Genomic DNA, 20,903 nt, shown 5'->3' with positions numbered 1-20,903 from the left:
CCCAGACAAAGTGAAATGTAAGCCCAGCACACTGACTGGGGCCTTGGAACCTTCCCACTCCAATTCACAGAGGCTAAGTGGGGACATAGGGCAGGGCCCTGCTGAGGGCACAGCTGGTATGGCTATAGTCACACGGGCACCAGTGTGGGTCCTGGGTCCAAGGACTTTGGGAATGGACTTTGTGAAAGGAAGAGGATTTTTCTGGAGCCATTCCAAGAGATCAAGTTGAGGTACTTCTAGGCCCAGGAAGAAGGCCTCTGTGAGAGAGATGTCTTTATTATTCTTGGCCAATAATAATAATAAGCTGGGGTGACAGAAACCTGCTCTGTCCTACCCCCACCCTAGACTCCTTTGGATAGGTTCGCTTGCTGGGCACTGTGCCAGCTGAGGAGGCTGGTGCATCTTTAATGAAGTCACCAGATCCCTGGGACAGGCTCTCTGTCTCACCGAGTTCCTAAAGCCAGACCCACTGGGTGCCCACTGAGCTACTGCCTTCCTGTGCCTGGGTGTCAGGCCTGTTTCCCCTGCAGCTATGAACCAGGCCTTCTGGAAAACCTACAAATCCAAAGTGCTACAGACCCTGAGTGGGGAATCTGAAGAGGCTCTAGCAGAGGAGGTGGGTACCATCCATGTTTGCTGGGTAGGGCAGGGGCAGAGGGGAAAAAGGAGTGAAAGGTACAAAGAAGAGCAAGGGGCAGTCTGGGGGGGGGGGGGAGCACATTTGCATAGAAGTAATCAGCACATTTAAGGATGACAAATGGCATAGTGCAGTGTCAGAAAGCCAGGATGTTCAAGAAGAAAAGACTTGAGGGACACTGGAGGAATGGTCACTGTCTCTAGGGATCTCAAGGGCTGCTACAGGGAAGAGATCCTTCTAGATCCAATTGGCAGTGGCACACAAGGTATGCTAAGCTTGACACAACTTTCTGGTAGCTGAGCAGAAGTGGGATGGCTTGCCTTGAGAAGTGAGTCCCCTGGTACCAGAGACAGGGAAAGTGACATTGTATTCTGAGGGTCACTGACAGCATCAGATCAGAGCCGCACTTGGACCGTGTTTGTCCTGATGTTAAAAAAAAAAAAAAATTGAGCCCAGTCTGGCTTGGCTCAGTGGTTGAGCATCAACCTAGGATCCAAGAGATCGTGGTTCAATTCCCCATCAGGCACATTCCTGGGTTTTGCGCTCCATCCCCAGTTGGGGCCATGCAGGAGGCAGCCAATCATTGATGTTTCTATCTCTTTCCCTCTCCCTCTCCCTCCCTCCCTCTGAAGTCAATAAAGATACATTAAAAAACAAACAAAAACTGAAAAGGCTCTGAAACAGTCTTATATCTAGAGTTTTACATCTGTGAAAAGTGGCAATTGCATATATAGATGTGGCAGGGGCAGGAACATGTTCTGTGGTATGTATGTGTGTGAATTAGTCTAGACAGGTTAGTGTCCAGGGCTGGACATGTATAGAAGTATTTGTGGGTCAGTATTAGGATTGGTGGCCAGGGAGAATCCCCAGTGAAGGTGTATGTGCAGGTGTGAACTGGGCGTAGGTATTTTCAGGTATGTACATTTGGGCAGAAGTGTTTGGCAGGTGTTCTGTTTGTATGTTGTATGTGTTTGTGTGTACATCTGTGTCCTGGTGTCTGTGGATGGGTGGAAAGGTTTTGTGTGCTGTGGGTGGGCCTCTGTGCAGTTGTATAGATGTGAATGGTATAATTGTGTACGTGTCCTTGTATAAATGCCTCACAGCACTTACAGCCATGTACAGGTGAAGAGCTGTAGCCATGTGGAGGCATGCTTATGCACAGGTGTGTCTGCATCAGTGTGCATGCCCATGTCCACATGCTTTTGGGTGTGTATGGACATGTCTGTAGGTGGGCATGTACATGTGCTCAAGGGCTTCTGAAGGAATTTTTCAATACAGGTAATGTATGTGACTGGTAGCTTTCAGGGGTGAGGAACATTTTTCTGCCAAGGGCCATTTGGATATTTATAACATTCTCGGGCCATACAAAATTATCAACTTAAAAATTAGCCTGCTATATTTGGTCAAACATTTAACTCACCCTTAATGTGATGGCTGGAACTGCTGCTCTTTGGTGAGGCCTTGGCAGGGCCAGACCAAATGATTTCTCGGGCTATATATGGCCCGAGGGCCAAACGTTCCCCACCCCTGGTTAGAGAAATACCTTTATGTATTTGTGGAGGGTGTGAGAGGAGACTAGGTGTGTGTTTAGTTCTGTGGAGTTTGGGGTGCCTGGTCTATGTGTACCAGGCTAGCAGTGGGGGAGGGAGTTTCTATTCCTTTGGGGCCTCTCTAATGCTGGGTGGGGGCTTGTGACCCAGACGGAGAACCCAGCTTTAGTGGAGTCTGAGACAGCGGAATCGACCCCAGAGACCTTCAATCCCATGTCACAGCTGGCCCGCCGGGTGAGTTCTCCCTTCTAACAACCCAGCCCTGGGGAGCCTGGCAGAGGCTGCCGTGGAGTCCTGGGAGGGGGTGCTGTATCCCCTCACTGACTCCCAGCCCCTCACTCCCAGGTTCAGGGCGTTGGGGTGAAAGGTTGGCTGACAATGTCATCTCTGTTTAACAAAGAAGATGAAGACAAGCTGCTGCCACCCGAGCCCTGTGCTGACCAGTATGTGTGTGTGTGTGGTGGTGGGTTCTGGGATGGGCCTGGGGTCCCCTTTCCATATGGTCTGTCTTTCTAACCATGGAGGTTTGGGGGAGGGCCAGCCCCTGCTCTTTCTGTCTCTCTTAGCAAGAAAGAGGCCAAATCAGCATATCTGGGAGATTAGATCTCCGGAAGGAATTTACCAGATGTTGGGATTGAGGTGGTAGAAGGTATTATGGGCTCTCTCTCCACCCATGTGCGAGGGGTCATCTCCCTAGAATCAGGGAACTGAGCAGAGTACCTTTAGGTGTTTGGAACAGAGGGTGATTCATATTAGTCTAAATACTAGTCCCAAATACATATTAGTCCCAAATACTAGTCTAAACTCTCATCCTCCTAGGGTGGTTGTGACAAACACAAACTCCCAGACTCTCCTTTAAAGATTCTGATTCTGCAGGTGTGGGCTGTGGCTGGGATCTCGAGTTTCAGCAAGCTCCCTGATCCCAGACACACTAGTTTAGGAACCAGCCTTAGCAGGTCTCGGATGATGGAGGGTTAGGGGGGAGGGTCCGGGGCCTGCGTCTTCCTCCTCGCCCTATCCCGGGCACACCCTCCATCTCTGCCCCTTCCCCCAGCCCAGTCAGGTCGCTCCCTCTCTTGGCCACTCCGGTATCCTCTGTCCTCTAGGGCCCTGACCCGCCCATCTCTCCTCTCCGCTCTCATCTCCTCTCCCTCTCAGCTCTTGTAGGGCCCCCCTCAAGCCGCACCAGCGCTCCGAGATTGCCCTTCCCTGCACATTTCCCTGCTCCCGCCCCCCTGAGCCTTCCCCGGCGGTCGTCCCACCCGCCCTTCCCGCGTGTTCCCTCGTGTTCCTGGTCCTTCACCTCCATCCCAGAACCTGACCACAGTCCCGCCGCGCCCCTCTCCCCAGGGTCCACCCCCGGCTTTCCTGACCGTCGCTCCCAGAGTCTGAGCCCGCCCCTCTCCCGGGATCGCCCCTTCCCGGTCCCACTCGGCTCCCCGGAATCGTTGGGTCCCGCCCCGTCTTCCCAGGCCGCGCCTTCGGCTTCGGTCCTCGGGCCTCGCCGGGAGTCGCTCCCTAGTCCCCAGGCCCCGTCCCACCTCCGCCCGTTTCCCTGGTGCGCCTGAGCGCCCCCGGCCTCCGGGTCCTGACCCGCCCCAGCCTCCTGGGCCCCTCCAGGTCCCTGAAGCAGCCGGGGCTCCCCCGGACGCATCGCCGGTCCCTTGGCCCGCCTCCTCTGCACGGGGCCTCCCGGACCGCGCCGCGGGTCTCTGACCCCAGCTGTCTCCCGCAGCCCGCTGGCGGCGCAGGCAGCCTCGCAGGCGGCGGAGGCGGAGGCGGAGGCGGAGGCCGAGCCGGAGGCGGAGGCGGCGGCGGCGGCGGCGGCGGCGGCGGAGCCGCGCGGGCTCGGATTCTGGGACGCGTTCGCCAGCAGGTGGCAGCAGCAGCAGGCGGCCGCGGCGTCCATGCTGCGCGGCGCCGAACCCGCCCCGGAGCGGGACCCCGAGGCCGGGGAGGAGGCCACGGAGGAGGCCGCCGAGCGCCCCGAGCCGCGGGAGGCCGATGCGGCGGCCGACTTCAAGTGGGGCTTCCTTACCCACAAACTGGCCGAGATGAGGATGAAGGCTGCGCCCAAAGGTGACTAGCCGACGGCCGGACCGGGCGCCCACTCCTCTCCTCTCCTCCATTAAAGCCCTGGCCCGACAGCCCGTGCGACCGCGTGCTTTTGTCTGGGCAGCCCCGAAAGCTGCTTTTAGGTGGACGACCTCAGGGTGGGGGTGCAGGGGGAGAAATCCTTCCCTCCTTATCCCACAAACTCACGGGAGAAAATGCCCAGGGACACCCGGGGTATCAGGATAGATGGTGTTAGATTTAGGGCACAACTTTCCAGGAAGCTGGGGAACCCCTGAGGACAGACTCGCTCTGTCCAGCCTCCCTCAGTTTGGCAGACGTTGCCTGTGGCCCTATTGTGTGCGCTGTTTAATTTGGCAGACGTTGCCTGGGGCCCTATTACGTGCGCTGTTCCTGTAGGAGGAGCCATAGACTAACAAGAGAACTCAGACTATGAGCGGCTCCCACACAATCGAGGCTCAAAATACAGGTCTGTACTTGACAGCTCAGAGATGAGGCCGACTGGAAAATTCAGGAGTTCCTAAGGGAGAGTGAACATATATAATCTCAGAAGGATGAGTAGAGAGGAAGGGAGAGGTAGCCCAGGCAAAGGGAGGACCGTGAGCGTAGACTTAGAGATACAGACGTGGGAGGAAGGCAGGTGACCTCCTGTGTCTTTGAGGGAAAGAAGACAGCGGCAGGAGGTGAGGCTGCCGGTTGGCAAAATCCTGGTTTGAAGGGTCCCTTCCTTTGTTGTCCTCAATTCTAGTAACCAAACGGGGCAACAAAACTCCAGGAATGGGGACCTTTCAGGCTCCGGTGCACCCCAGGTTTCTAAAGCAGCTCCCCCCCATTGCCCTCTGCTCTAGAAAGAACCCCCTAAACATGCTCTTCGTGGTTCCCGGCTCTATGGGATCTTAGTGTAAGTACCAGTTGGGTAGTGATTATAGCATCTATCATTCATTGAGCACTTCTGTGTGCCGGGCACATTGCCATGAGCTTTACGACCATTAAAAAAACATTTTTATCACAGAGGGGTGCACCTGCCGTCCAGAGAGATTAAGTGCTCGCCCCGGGAGGGCCACGCAATCAGCCTGGAACCCACACTCCAAAATCCACGCAAAACACACTCGCAAATCCACCCCACCCCCTTCCTCTACATCAACCTCACGACTCGCTTAACGTTTTGACTTTATTCAGCAGGTTCTCTGAATTCTCAGCCCAGCCTTCACTCCCCAGACCCGGACTCCACAGGGGCCAGGAGGAGGCCTCCTGCACCTCCGCTCTGTGCACTGGGACGGGCCTGTGTAATCATTTTGTCCCGACGGTTGCTTGGGGAAGCCAAGAGCCAGAGGGGAGCCGGCCTGCAAAAAGGCAACCTGCGCGTGAGAGGCAGGGCGTGGGTCCAGCCCCGCGCTCTCCCCGTGGCCCTCCCCGGGCCCCAGACTCCCCGGGAGCCGGCTCCCGAGCGGCCGCGGTCACACCTCCGACTCGCGCGGCGGGCCGCGGGCGCGCTGGCAGCGGTACAACCACTGGATGACCCGTGCGTTGCGCTCCACCACCGACACCGACACCGGGGGGCGCCCGTCGCGCGCCGAGCCCGCGGCCTCCGAGCCGCCGCCGCCGCCGTCCGCGTGATCCGAGGGATCCGCGCAGCCATCGCTGGATGTCCAGTCGCTGGCGTCCCCGGAGCCGGGCGGCGGCGGCGTTCCGGGCTGGGGGCTGGCGTCGGCGCCCCAGCTCTGCGGAGAGAAGCGCTCTGCGCCCAGCACCTCGACCAGCGCGCGTTCCAGGCCGCAGTAGTTGAAGAAGCGCTCCTTTTCCGACAGGGGCAGCGAGCACGTGGGGCACAGCGCCCGCTTTCCCGCCGCCTCCGGGGCATCTTGGGGCGCGGTCCAACCACCGGGAGCCGTAGGTCGCTCCGTTGGGACCGGGCTGCTGGAGGAGGCGTCTCGCGGGGTGCCCAGGAAGAGGCGCCGCACCAGCCCCTGGCCCTTGGCGTTCTCTTTGTTCACCGAAGCCTTGCAGTCCCGCTTCTGGCGGTAGAAGATGAGGGAGTCGGGCCTTGGCAGCCGCCTGCCGCTACCCCGGCGGGCGGGCCTGGGCGTCCTGGGTGACGCAGGGGCCCCCAGCTCATTGCACGAGTGCGGCGTGAGCGGCCCTGGACCCCCGCGCAGGGCGGGCTCCTGGCGTCGCGCTATCACCTGGTGCGTCTTGACATACTTGGCTTTGTCGGCTTCCAGCCTCTCCACCGCGCTGGGGGTCCGTCCCCTGGATGGGGTGGAGGGGGAGGCCAGGAGCATCTTAGCAGAATTGGGCAGGACAGTGCCCCATAAGACACCTGAGTTAGGCAGCTAGTTTAGTTGCTGAGAGCAATTGGCTGGGGCTCCCTGGGGCCTGAAGAGAAAGAGGATTGGTCAGGGGGGGGAGTAGATATCCCTGCTCTTCTCCAGCAGGCAGGCATTCCTGGGAATAGGATCAGCCAGCCACCCCTCCCCCATCCGGGTCAGCTTGTGCCTGCCCAGGGGCAGAAGCTCAGGCCCTCCCTTACCCCATTCCTCAAAGACATTGGGCAGGGAGTCCCTGGCCACTCAGAAACATATGCCCCTTTGAGGGTTGCCACACTCTGGCTACAGGACCATGCTAAGCAAGCATCAACAAGCAGGACACTTGGAAGAGGAAATGAGGCTGGTCCCCAGCCCAATTCCCGAAAGTGGCCTCAACCGGAAAAAATACCTCTTCCCAACCCAGCAACTTGGAGTCCAAGACAAGGAGGCTTCCCAGCCACAGGCTGGCTCCAGCAGGGCCCACCCTTCCCACCCCCAAGTACCGAGGTCAGGGATATAACCACAGGGTAGGAGCCTCCAGTAATTGCAGCCAACGGCCCTGCCCAGGCCCAGCGGGGCCATTGAGAAAGAGGGCCGTGGTCACCAGGTCACATCAGCCAGCTACCTGCTACCCACTCTCTGCCCCTGCCAAGGGAATTTCAGAATGCCCAACTGTAAACATCACCTTATCTACTACTGCATTTCCATTTCATAGTGGGTGACCCTGGCCCAGAGAGGCGGGGCTTGCTCAAGGCTTATTGAGAGTTAGGGGCCCCCGGACTGGAACCTAGGTCTCTTGCCTTGCAGTCCAGAACTGGTTCAGATTGGATCTCTCACTTGCCTATCAGAACATCTCTCTTTTTTCTTTCTTGTATTCCCGCTGATATAAAACCAAGCAATTTCCGTTGGAGATGGGCCCCTTGCCTCACTAAAAATGTTCCTTCTACTAATTCTTCCCCAAACCTGAGCTCCCAGAAATCTGCCCTCAGGGTCCCTGCCCTCTTCTCATCCCCAAGACCCCGTGACCCTTCTCCTCCAACTCCCTTCTGCAGGGGAAAGGGGCCAGGAGGGGCTGTAAATCAAGAGCTGACAGTTTCCTTGGCAGTAACAGAACGGGCCACCCACACCGTTCAGCACACCCCATCCCATCCCTGCCCCCTTACTCCCTCCATGCTCCATTCAGCTGGGAGGGACACATCAGTTCTGGCGGCCCAGGGGACCTCAAGTCTGGAGACAACAAAGGAACAGAACTTGTCAGGGATGGGGGAAGAGGAGCCCCAGAGATGGGCGGTGGGGCAGAGACCCTGCTAACCCCACCAACCCCAGAGCAACCTGCTTAGCTTTACACACACACACACTCACATGCTCACACACACACACACACCCAGGAAGCAAGGAGAGCCCGACAGTGCCCTCCTTCCTCCGTCCCACAGACTATACCAGGCAATGAATGGGTCAGATTCCAAGGTCCCAGGAGGGCACTGTGCTTATCTGACCTCATGGATACCCTCACTTCCCCTCATCCCCTCCTCCTCTTCCTAGCCCCAAGTGCAGAGGCTATAAAAAGTCCCTAAACACAGGGACCAAAATAGTCTGCTGTCCACTGCCTCTTCCCTGCTTTCTGGGTTGGCCTTGATGCTCAGCCACAGATGTCTCACCCTAGATGCCTGGCAGACATCCCTTTGCCCCCTTTCTCCCAGTCCTGAGGTTAGTGGTCCGAACTTTGCCCAAGGCTCCTGCTCTAAATGAGGGCTGGGGGACTGTGCTGTTGGCTTGGAGCCAGCCTCCCTGGCTTTGGGTCCCTGGGTACCCTCCCACCCCAGCGCTGGGCTCCGGATGCACTCACCTCTGTGTGGGGAGGCCGAATGCAGGGCTCCGTGGGCAGGGCCAGACTGAAGGCAGGAGGGACAGTAGGGACTAGAAGTAACTTTGGTGGCAGCCAAACCTCACTCTCCACAGGAAAAGCTGAGAGAGCCTCCACCCCCCCAGATTAACCCTCGCCTTCCTGACCTAGAGCCTGGCCTCTGTTAACTCCTTCCTGGTCACAGTCTCAGTGTTGGAGAGGACCTATGGACAAAGTTCAGGTTCTTTATTTCATAGATGGTCACAAAGGCCCTGTAAGTGATTTGCACGGAGGCACAGTGAGCTTGGGGCACAGCCAGGACCCCAAACAAGTTCTCCTGATTCCCAGCCTTCCTTCAGAGGCTTGGGGTGGGGACATGCTATTCACACAAGGTCAGCCCCCTCTGCTCGGCCTTGGCAAATCCTCTTGGTTGGGATGGTAAGACAGAGCAGGGTTCTAATAACTGTGCCTTTTTCCCTCTGTAGCAGGCTTAGACCTGTCCTGGTCTGGGTGTGTGGACGATGTTAAGCCTGCTCTCCATGTGGGTGAGGCCAGGAATCTGCAGCCTACGGGTGGGGACAGTGGTGCTGCAAATGTTCAGGGTGAGCCTGTCCCAGCAAGTCTTGGCGCAAAGGTCAGCTGGGAGCCCATTGGAGGTGCCTCTGCCCAAAGTCCTCTGACAGCAAAGGGATTGGCTGGGAAGAGGGTGATGAAGGGATGATTCTGGCGCCCAGCCTGGGTCCTTTGGCCTCCTGCCTCCTCTGCCCCAACTTGGGGACTTCTAGAGCTGGCATCGTTTCTTTCTCTTTCTTTTTTGTAAATTAAATTTATTGGGGTGACAATGGTTAATATGATCGTAGAGGTTTCAGGTGTCGGTTTCTATGTCACAAGATCTGTATATTGCACTGTGTGCCCACCACCCAAAGTCAAATCATCTTCCATCACCATATATGGCACCTCATGTCTCAAGAGGAGCCCTGTCCTTACAGTGCTGGTATCAGGAGGGCTTTTCCCCTCTCCCTAGCGGGTAAACTCTGCAGTGCCCAGAGCTCAAAGGCCAATTTTCCTGCCAAGGGGTCCCTGCGCCCCTCTAGCTGGCCACTTTCCACAAATCCCTTTTCCTCCCTTCTAGCACTTTTTAAGATTTGCAAAGCACATTCACACCTATGCTCTCTGATCTCCTTTGTCCCTCCCAAGGGCCCTAGACAGGGCATCCAGAAGGGTAGGGAAACTGGATCAGAGAGGGGAGAGACTTGCCCAAGCCCAACCCCCAAATCCACTCTTTCCAATGCACCCTCTGCCTGTCAAGTAAGGTAATGAGTCTGAAAACCAGAAGGCCCATCTCCTGGTAAGAGACTTTTATTACCTAATTGGGATTACTATTATTATTACCTAATTGGGATTATTATTTTATCCATGATAGCTTCATATTGTGTTGTTACAACACTTTACAAAATGCTTTCATGTACTTTATCACAATTCATCCCGGGACAGTCTTGGGGGGGGGGGGTAGGTTTTATTGTTTTTTCCATTTGACAGCAGAAGAGACTGAGCCTCAGAGAAGTGAAACGGCTGATCCAAGCTCACACGATTAGGAGTAATAGCTCACTTTTATTGAGAGATTAGCAGATGCTTGGCACTGTTCTGAATACCTCACACAAATGATTAACACATTTAATTCTCAAAACAACCAAATGAAATGGGTACTTTTATTCCAATTTTATGGATGAAGGTTGGGGGTGCAGGACAGTAGCCCTGAGATCTGGTCACGAAGGGGTTAAGCGTGGAGCCTGGGCAGGGCCCAGCTGGGATGCTGTCAATGGCAGGAAACCTGGCCTGTGAAGGAGGGGGGAGGGAGCTGTTGTGTCTGACTCCTGATACAACCCCCATCCCTTTGGTCTTAAAGGAGCATCCGGGTTGGGTGGAAGGGCAGGAGGGCCCCTTTCTCTTCTCTTTTCTAGGGACCCAAGACAGATGCTGGTCTACAGCAAGGGGAACACAGGTGCCACCCTGGGGCAGCCCAGGTCTGACGAGGTGACTAGAAGTAGCCCCGCCTCTCTGCCTCTCAGCCCGAGTACTCTTTCAGGGGGGTCTGGGAGACCCTGACTCAACCCTCAGAGCCTCCAATCAGAGGCAGAGACCCAGCTCTGCCCTCAGGAGCCTGAGTGGGAGGGTGGTCCAGGAGCCTTGCTCTCTGAGGGGTGACAGTACCCTGTCTGGGATGGCAGTGGGCACAGACCCTCTACCACACTGGTAGAGCGGGGTCCGGAGGGTTGGCTCCCTGGTGAGAGAGCCCTGAGAGGGTCAGCGGGAGATGGGGGCATAATGAGTGGAGCTGAGCTGCCGGCCCTGCCTGTCTCTTGGCCATACTCGCTGTGAACCGGCTCATCTGTGTTTCTGGTCATGGGTCCCCAGGGAGATTCTTAAAGTGGCTCCTTCCGGCCCTAGAGCCAGGACCTTGGGGGGAGGCCAAATCTGAGAGATGTTTCCTTCCTATTTCCAAGCTCATTCCCGAATCACCCTAAGGATCCCTGAGGCTCGATGGGAATGGGCCTGAGTCAGAGCTGGCTCCTTCTAGGAGAGGGTGGTGGGAAATGGAGAAGCAGCTCTGGTCAGTGTCGGGAATGAGATGGGCCAGGGAGGCCCTTCAGATCCAGCCTCAGACGCCAGACCCACATTGTCACAGAGGAGAAACTGTCGACTCTCTCTCCAGCCAGCTGCCCTTGCCATAGCCATCCACACCTCTGCCTGCCTTTGAGCCTAATCGTGGCCTAGCACTCACTGGCTGTGTGGCCTTGAGCAAGAACTTAACATCTCTGAATTTCCTTTTGTGTAACATGGAAATGATATGACGGAGTTCTTGTGTGGCCCAAAGAAGTGGTGGCGGAAAAGAGAAAGCACCTGGTGCCTCAAGGTGCTCAAAATGTTACATGAATCTGCCTCTTCGCTCTTGCCGTCCAACACCTTCCTGGCAACTCTGGCCTAAATCTTAAAAAATTTTTTTTTTCTATTCCCACAGTCTCAATCTCAGCTGCTGTCAAGAAATCATTTTGAACACTGCTCTGTGCCGTGGGGTCAGTAGATGGGTCAGACATGGATTTTGCTCCCAGGGAGCTCAGTCTGCTTGGGGGTGGGGGTGGGGGTGGGGGTGGGGCAGAGGCGTGAAGGACTGATCACCACTCAAGTGAGAGCAGTGCTGCTGTGACAGAGATGAACAAAGCAGGGGACGTGGGGGGGGGGGGGGTATTTGTTCTGTCCAAGGAAGCTTTCAGAGAGGAGAGGGTATCTGGGCTTGGAAGGGGTTTCTCATGGGGGTGGGATGGGAGGTGGAGGTTTGGGAGGTTGGAGGGATAGTGAGAGCAATAGGCCAAGAGGACAGCAGGAGCCAGTGTGTCAGTGGGGACAAGAGGCTAGGGAAGGGGCTGCTGGGGTGGGGGTGGGGGCCTCAGAAGGACAGAGAGAAGATGGGGTGCAGAGAAGGGAGGGGTTTGTGATAGGGACCCTGAGAAAAGGCAGGCTCAGAATGAGAGAAGGGGCCTCAAGGAGGAGCCCAGGGTGAGAGAGGGAGGGGCTCGGCCCTGGGCTTCGGGACTGCCCCGGCAAGACAGGAGGAGCCCCCTCCACTGGCCATGTGTGAGTCCCCAGAGAGATTAGAACGGCCATCCTCTCATTCAGGGCTTTCCGTTTCGGAAAGAATTTCAGCCACAACAATAGCCTGGCTCCAGCTCTGCCTCTGAGGGGGCGGCCTCTGGGCAGAGCCAGGTGCCCAGCACCCACTGTCCAGTAGTCACTTCAGGGAGGGGCAGGGGTGGCCAGAGAGGGGAGGGGACAGCGGGGTGGGTGAGAGGAAGATGTCACTAACCATTTTCCCCCCTGAGCACCTAATGAACAGTCTGAATAAAATAGGATTTCTGTTCTTGCAGAGCTTACAACCTAGTGTTCCAGTAACAAAACCAACCGTATCTACTGTTTACTAAGTGCTAGGCACTGTGCTAAGTGCTTTCCTCTCAGTATCTCACTCGCTTCTGGCAAAACCCTATGTGAGGTGGGTGAGGAAACAGGCAGAGAGAGGTGAAGCGACTCACCTGAGGACACACAGCTTGTAGATGGAGAGCTGGGACTCCAGAGCCCAGCTCTTAGCCCCTGAATCGCCTGCCACCTCGATTGTACCTGTCTGGGGCAAGGCCACTCTTGCTACCTGCTGGCCTTCCTGCATCGCTTGCTCGGTTGGCTCCGTGAGCAGGATGGAAGCAAGGGTCGGAATGAGGGCAGCCCCCATGGCCGTCCTGGCTCCAGCCCTCGTCACCTACACTTCTGTCACCACACCTTCACCAACATCTCCATGATCAGCATGCCTCTAGATTCAGTACAAGGAACAAAAAACATCCAGTCTAGACTTAGTAAAATAGGGAAACAGCTGGGAAAGAAACAGGGATTTCTCATGGAATGCGGGGGGGGGGGGGGAACTGGCCCCCTCTCCTGACAAATGCACCTTCCTGATGACGCGCTGAGAATTGGTTAGATCTTTTGCACAGAGAAAGCTATCAAAATGTCAAAGATGACCCAATCGAATTATTGTAAGCATGTATGGGTGTTTTGTTAAAGGGCCAGCAATACTGAACGAGTAAGAAAATAAATAAAGGTGGGAACAATTCATAAGTTATTACACCTTTATTCCATCAAATCTATTTTTCCTGCCTTGATTTCAGCAAAATTACTAATTGTGTTGCTATAATTAAAGGTTTCACATAATTTGTATTCTACTAATGGAAATGCCTAATTAGACAATCTCTCTTCAGTCCATTTTTTTTTCTTTTTTTTAGTTTTTTAAAATTTCAATTTGGTGAAACTGCTCTGTTGAGGTAGCAACAACTGGAATTGAAAATAAAATTCTTAACGCAATATTTACATTTAAGGATGAACTACTTATGTTACATAACATGTTCAAACGTTTAAGTGGGGTGTATATGATAAGTTATCATTAATACAGAAAATATTACAATATATTTTAATGGTATCATGTAAATCTCTACTTCTCATGTCACAGTTTTCACCATCTCCTAAAGCAATTGGCACCATGCTTCTTGCATATTATGCCTAGCCTTAATTTACAAATTTATATGCTTTTTATTATTATTATTATTGATTTCAGAGAGAGGAAGGGAGAGGGAGAGTCACTGATCTGCTGCCTCCTGCGCGCCCCCTACTGGAGATCGAGCCCGCAACCCGGGCGTGTGCCCTGACTGGGATTCGAAGAATCATCACCTCTTGGTTCACAGGTTGATGCTCAACCACTGAGCAACACCAGCCGGGCTTAATTTATAAATTTTAAAATAAAATATATTGTTTAATACTGCAGAACATTCCTCAGCCATCATCTGCTACTACTACTGTAAATACCATGCTACACATTGGAACACAAAGTAAAGCAAGAAAGTGGATGCTTGGCACTTGCTGGGAAGCAATAGTGTTGTTTTTATTGTTGTTTTTGTTGTTTGTTTTTTAATTTTATTTTTGTTTAAAATATTAGCAATAGTGTTTTGTGCATGAACCTACAGCATTCATGCTCTCTGAGAGGAAGGATTTGACAAGTTAATTAATTTGTCGTTTCTCTTACCTAAGTGCTTTCACCACTGAGCCGTCCCCGCACTCCACGCAGCGGATGTCTGCAATGTCAGCAGCAGCGCAAACCACGGTGGCATTTGGATACAGTCTTTTATTTCGAGGACACAGGGCAAGAGGTGGGGAGAAGCATTCGTTTGGCTAGGGCTGAACTGTGTTAGGTCTGAGAGCAGACGTTGAGGGGTATGGCTTATACAGTGCAGCTTTGAGCACTGGGTCCCGAGTCACAGATGCCCATGTAGTCTTCAATAAATGACTTTTGGGGTGTTTTTTATATTAGGGGCCCTTTAAAGGGCAGGGGTCCTTCTAGCAAATTCTAAGGGTGGCACTGAGCTATGGCCATGGAGGTGCTATGTCACGTTGAACCTACCTGACTGTGGGGAACTACACTTATACGCGAGGAGGGCAATTCCCACAGAAGGTGGAGTTTGAGGCCTGGGCCATGGTGGTATTATAAGTGCCATTCTGACATCATCATGGCAGAATAACCAACACCCTAATCCTACCCCTGGACTATAACTGTCACCTTCTTCACAGTCATCGTCAGCTTCCTCATCATGACCTAGGCTTGGGTCAAAAGCCTATCACATTTCTCTGGTCTTACTACTTCATTTAAAAACGGACATGTAACTCAAGTTATAGCCAATGAGACTTGCTGGACATCTGAGAAAAAGCTTCTCTCTCGTCCTTGCTGTGCAAGAACCTGGGAAGACAGAGCACTGAGAGGACAGCGTGCTCTAGGACTGAGTCAACAGAGAGTGAGAGTGTAAACCAACCTTGATGACTGGAGCCTCTACCTCTAGTCATGTCTGAAGCAAACCTATATGTGGTCCTTACTCTTGAGTAAATACATTTCCTTTTGACTTAACCCTGTTGGGTTGATTTTTCAGTCATTTATACCAAACTACATCAGAAGGAAACACACCAAATCTAGGGTTACCTTCATCACAGTGCCTATGGCATTGAACATGTGCATCTTTGGTTTGCTCACCATTTTAATCCATCTTCACACTGATTTCTCAGGTATGCTGACCAGATACCTTCAGGTTTATTGTAAAGCTGACCTGGAAGAGCAGTAGAATTTCCCATGAGGAGTCAGAAGACCAAAGTTCTGGTACTGGCTTTGCTAGGAACTCACTGTTGGTCTGCAGCAAGTCACTGATTAGACCGGTGGTTCCCAAATGCTACTCCTTGGATGGATTCCAGTTGGGTACATAACATTTACCTGGGGAGCTTGTTAACAAGACAGATGTCAGGACTCTACCCTCCGAGAACCTAATTTAGTAAATCTGGGGTGAAGTCAAGGAGAAAAGAAGATAACACTGGATCATAGTGATTTTATTAATGTGAGCACCCTTACTAGAGATTCTAGATTTAATGTGTTACCTCTTGCCATTGAAAGTGGCTCTAATAGTTTGCTCATTGGGTTGACTAAAACTAGTACTCAAAATGACCTGTGTACTGTCAGTGAGGTTGAGATGCCAGCATTTCCTTGGTTAATCTGTCTAATGCCTGAGAACACAGGAATACTGGAGAAGGTTTATCACATGAAATTGCATATACTCCCTAAGTCCACTGAGTACATTCCCCAAGAGGGCTCAGAGGGCAGTTCTTCACCTAGGTGTTGATATAAGCATTAGTGAAAGCAGCATCGGTATCTTTGAAAAATCTTATGGTGGATGTCCTCTGCAGGAAGGGCACATTGGAAAAGGCATCGCTGAGATGGGCTCCCTGATGTCACTGGGGCTGTTGGAGTCTTAGAGGAGCAGAGGCCAGAGCTGACCTGCCAGAGTCCAGGCGGGGGGAGGTGCAGTAGGATGAAATGATAACCAGAATGTTTTGACTCGCAGGGATCTTTGATCAAGAGTGTCTCTAAGAATGAAACAGATTAGCAGTTTATGAAATATTATTGAGGTATATTACAGAAAAACCTCCATGTCTTATGGTCGGAAGCCTAACTCGAATTATTGTCACAATGGAGCATCTCAGTCTTTTGGGCTAATTTCCAGATCTAAGCCAGTCACAGACCTGAGGTCCTGATGGCATTGGAGGCCAGGTCCCTTGGGGGAAAACCTTGCTCCATTGAGACTCTTGTTTAGCGACACATTGTGGGATCTGCCCCTAACAGGACTGTGAGATTAGGTGAACTTGGCACCGTGAGGCACAGGCCACCGCGATCATTTTGTTCCCCAGATTACCCCTCTCTATCCTATCATGTCTACAGGAAGCAAGTCTGTGGAAGTGAGGGGAGGTAGAGACTCAGACTGGGGAGTGTTTTACCCAAGGACGCCCAGAAAACGCCAGAGCGACTGTTTGAACAAGGTGTCCAGGCCCATCCACCAGAGGGCAGGCTTTACCCTTCAAGGAGCCTTCCCGACGTGCCTTTATCCCCCGGCTCCCTTCTCCCAGCTCCAGCAGCCCAAGGATCTGCGCCTTAGCTCTGCTCTCCCACCTGGTGACAGTTATTTATCTTGACACTTGGTGCTTGGTAATACCAGTTAACCCGTAAGAGCAGCAATTCCTTTCATTTATATCTTTTTTTCTGTAGTTTATGAAATATCTTCACATACATTTTTTCATTTGGTTTGCAAGGCAACTTGGAAAAATACTTCATTATTATGGTCACTTTTTGTGTGTGTGTGTGCCCTGACCAGGAATGGAACTGGTAACCCTTAGGTGCACCGGGTGACACCCAACCAACTGAGCCACACCGGCCAGCGCTATTATGGCCACTTTTTAGAAAAGGTAACTGGGGCTCACAGAGGTGATGTGGCTCCACCAAAATCACATGGTTAGTTCTGCGGCTGCTGCTGCTGTCCCTGACATCTATAAAGCACTTGCTATGTGCCAAGGTTCATTCATTTAATTCCACAGTAATTAAGTCAGTGAAGTATTGCTATGGGGATAGACATAGAGATGGCTGGAACACATAGAACTCAGATTGTAAGGTTCAAATCCCCCATGTCCTTGCTGAATTTTTGTTTGCTTATTTGATCTGTCAGTTACTAGGAGAGGTGTGTTAAAACATCCCACGACGGGGCGGCAGGCTTGTCCAGATCGCTCTAGCATTTCCAAGCGACGCTCTTTGATGCACAACAATTTAGACACTTCTCTCGCTGGAGAATTGCCCTTATCATGATATAGTGAGCCTCTTTATCTCTAATGGTGCTTCTTTTTGCCTTAACATAGCGATTTCACCCCCCCCCCCCAGTGTTTCTTATTTCAAACTTTGTTCTTACGTTTTACATCTGTCTTTTATGAACAAAATATCACTCGATTTTACTCTTTTATTTGGTCTGACATCCTTTATCTTTGAATTGGAGAGTGTTAGCTAATTTATTGAGATGAGTATGTTTTTATTTATCTCTGTCATCTTATGTTTATGTTTATTATACTTCCTGCCACGCCCTTTTAAACATTTTTTTAATTGATTTCTCCCCTTGTCCTATTCATCTGGAAATTATAAGCTCTGCCTTCTAATGGCTACCTCAACAATTCTAACCTAATGACCAGTTTGTCTACTGAGTTTTCAATTCAATGAGCATATCTTTTTATTTTCAGAAATTGTATTGGGTTCTTTTTCAAATTTACTAGTTCCCACATAGTATCAAGCTTCTCTTTCATGTCTTTAAACATATTAAACAAGGTTATTTTATATTGTGTGTTTGGTAATTCCTGTGTCTTTGAAGGTCTGTTTCTACTGTTTCTCAGTTCTACTTGTTCTGCCCCATGAGGCATTATTACCTTGTATGTTTGGTTATTTTTTACCATGAGCTGCTCATATTGCTTAGAAATGTGTGGAAATTATTTGAGGCCTGCGTTGAGGTTGACTTCCTTCATAGACAATACTACCGACCCATACTGCTTTAAATTCTCTGCTTGAAGATTTTAGGATTGCATAAGTGATGCGATTTGACTCCAGATTTTATGAGTGAGCTGGCTTGTAAGTCATGAATTTTATTTTGCCCCTTCCCAAGGCCAGAGCTGATATGAGAAATGTTCACCTCTTCTCCCTTCTGAGCACCAGGGTTTATTTTACTGCGGGTTAAAGGCAAGTTGGGCATTTACTTTTCTCTCTTGTTTCACTTCATTTTGGGTCTTTTCATAGTCAAACCTCTGGAGCAGACTGCTTAGTGTGTGAGCAGCTGGAGAAGGACCGGAGTCCCTGCAGACACAGGTGGCTGTGCTCCGACATGAAGACCTAGACAAGAAGGGGCACTTGCCAGCTGATGCCCAGTCACCTCCAGCCTGCCTTGGGCTACTCTGTGATTTGGCTTCCCAGTCCCTTTGGTGTTCATGCTTGGCCTTTCAACATCTGTTCCATTTACCCTGCACTCAGAGTTTTCATGCAATGGTTCTTTATGTGACTATAATAGTGGTTCTTAAAATAGTGAAAACAGTGGTTTAAAGATCTTTTGGACCTTTCCAAGAATGTGAGAAAAGTTATGAACTGTCTCCACGGAAAAATGCATAGACATGTAAAATTTTGCTTATTAATTCTAGTTGTCCACTGACAACTCTGATTTCCTTTGTTGAATTCTGGCTTAAGGAGCCCTGCCCTGGAGTAAAATACCTGGTAGTGATTTCACATGTTGCTTCTTCTTTCTGTTTCTCAGAAACACAGCTAAGTTCTAACGTGAGGTAGGAGTCTGAGGGTAAAGGTAGGGCCTCGAGTTTGGGGCGGGGTGCTGAAATGGGGCCTGTGCTGCTGGTTGGTAGGAGGTAAGCAAATCTAAAAGATACTACACTATGACATTTTCTACCTATCCCACAGTCTGATCAATGCTTTTTCGATTCCTGTTTTCACCTTAGAATCACTAATACTCAAAAAATATTAATGTGAGGGCCCTACCTATTGAAATTCTCATTTAATTATTATGAGATGGATCCAGGGCATCTTAAAATTTTTTTTAAATGGCTTTATTGAAGTATAATTGATGTAAAGTAAAATGCATAGATTTAAATATATAGTTTGGTGAGTTCTGATATATTTATCTTTCCATTCTGGAATTGATATTACATTTCTATAATAATATCAGTTATTCCTAGCCCTGTGTAAGCTCTGAGGGTTGTTCTGCCTGATCCCCTGAGACAGTCTTTCCTGCAATCAGATAGTTTTCCTCACGAGCATGTACTGGTCAGTGTTCAGCTGATGTCTGGAACAAAACTCTCCGAAATGTCTGGAGCTCTTTCTTTGTTTAGCTCTCTCTCTCCCTCTCTCTCTCTCTCCCCCACTCCACCCCCTCTCTCTTTCTGATAGTCTGCCCCATGAGCTGTAGTAGGCTTGGCCTCCTTGATCTCTAAATTCTGCCTCTAACTCAGAGATTGCTGGTTCCATTTAGGCACCCCTTCTCTGTGGGCAGCCTAAAAATTCTCTCCAGGAAGTAAGCTGGGGCAACCATAGGGCTTACTTCATTTGCTTCCCTTCTCCCAGGGATCACTGTCCTGCACTGCTAGATGTCCAACGTCTGCTGTTTTAGTTGTTTAAGGTAGAAAGAGAAATTAGGCCCTCTTACTCCACAGTGGCCAGAAGCAGAAGTCATTAGTTTGGTTTTGTTTTTTTAACCTCCCAGGTTAAAATTCTAATGTGCATCCAGAATTGAGCACCACTGCAATCTAGCTCTATTCTTATCAGAGTTTTAGCCACTGTTGCATGCTCTCCCCCCTCCCCGCTTGCAGCTATGCTTCCGCTGCCATCTCTCAAACCTCACCAGGCAGCTAACACTCTCCCTGCCTTCTGCCTGCAGTTAGGAGAAATGCTATGTCAGCCCAGTGTTTGGTACTTATTAGTACTCTCCAAATTTCTAGGCATGGTAGTCTATGTCAGAAAGAGAGCAGACATTCTGAATTATTATCAATCATGTTATCAGGATATAAAAAGAAGAAAGAAAACTGGACTAAGAAGACTGTTAGTTAAGAACTATATCTGTGTAGGGCTATAGGGCACAGAGCTAGGCAGGACATTATGGTAAAGGAATATAAGATATTTTTCAAATAATTGTGGAAAAATAGGAGCTAAATTAAATTAAAAAACAAGCAGACCTGCTATCTATCGGGAGTGTAAGTTAGCAGTAAAGGCAGCTCAGAGTCGTTCCCTATGAGTCCTCCAAAGAGAATGGGAAGAATCATTTGTTAAGTGTGCCATGCATGTATACATGCATCATCCCATTTCATCTTCGCAATGCTCTGAGTCAGGTATTATTTCTATTTTATACACGTGGGAAACTATGGACTTGAGAGGTTAGGAAACTCATGAAAGTCATACAGCTAATAACTGAAAGGTAGTGTCAGTTCTAATGCTCATGTTTTTTAAAAATAAAATTTTACTGAAGTATACATGCCTAGAGGAAAGTATATAAATTGTAAGTGCAGCTTGATGGATTTTTACAATATAAATGTACCTGTCTAACCAGCCCCCAGATCAAGAAACAGAACAAGTACCCTAGACGTCTCCCTATGTATGGCCTGCTTTTGACTTAGGAGCTTTAGGACAGAGGTACTCAGTGGAGCCTTAACTTGGGGTCCTTGTGGACTTCCATAAATCCCCTGAAATTATAGGCAAACATTTTCCTGAGGAGGGTATGTAATGCCTTCATCAGATTCTCCGAAGGCAAGAAGAATCGAAGCTACAACTGAAGACTGACTCATTGGGGATCCATTTCTTCACTCAATATATTGTCAGAACCAGAGCACAATAAGAGCAGTGGCTATCATTTGAGAACTTGATGGGCCAGATACTAGGTCAGGCACTTCATGTGTGTGCATGGATAAAAGGGATTCTATGGGAAAATAATCTCACAGGGTGATCTGATCATAAATTCCTAACTGGGCAGGTCATGGCCATGTCCCAGACACATAACTTTTTCAGTGAA

General features: G+C 50.8%; 2 protein-coding genes across 2 annotated transcripts; one reads left to right on the top strand and one right to left on the bottom strand.

Annotated features, from left to right (window-relative positions):
- The first annotated feature begins 532 nt into the window (after positions 1–532).
- Positions 533–4,274, top strand: C9H1orf232 (chromosome 9 C1orf232 homolog). Its single transcript, XM_087820231.1, has 4 exons — positions 533–616; positions 2,338–2,421; positions 2,533–2,630; positions 3,923–4,274. The coding sequence occupies exons 1-4, from the start codon at positions 533–535 to the stop codon at positions 4,272–4,274; spliced, it is 618 nt and encodes a 205-aa protein (XP_087676357.1).
- A 1,443-nt stretch (positions 4,275–5,717) lies between these two features.
- FAM110D (family with sequence similarity 110 member D) lies at positions 5,718–6,612 on the bottom strand. Its single transcript, XM_016219101.2, has one exon. The coding sequence runs from the start codon at positions 6,540–6,542 to the stop codon at positions 5,718–5,720; it is 825 nt and encodes a 274-aa protein (XP_016074587.2). The 5' UTR covers positions 6,543–6,612.
- Positions 6,613–20,903: the final 14,291 nt, after the last annotated feature.

The sequence above is a fragment of the Miniopterus natalensis genome, chromosome 9, assembly GCF_054644295.1.
Source record: "Miniopterus natalensis isolate mMinNat1 chromosome 9, mMinNat1.hap1, whole genome shotgun sequence".
Classification (NCBI taxonomy): Eukaryota; Metazoa; Chordata; class Mammalia; order Chiroptera; family Miniopteridae; genus Miniopterus; species Miniopterus natalensis.
Note: the sequence above shows the minus strand (reverse complement) of the source record. Positions and strands in the feature narration are given on the sequence as shown.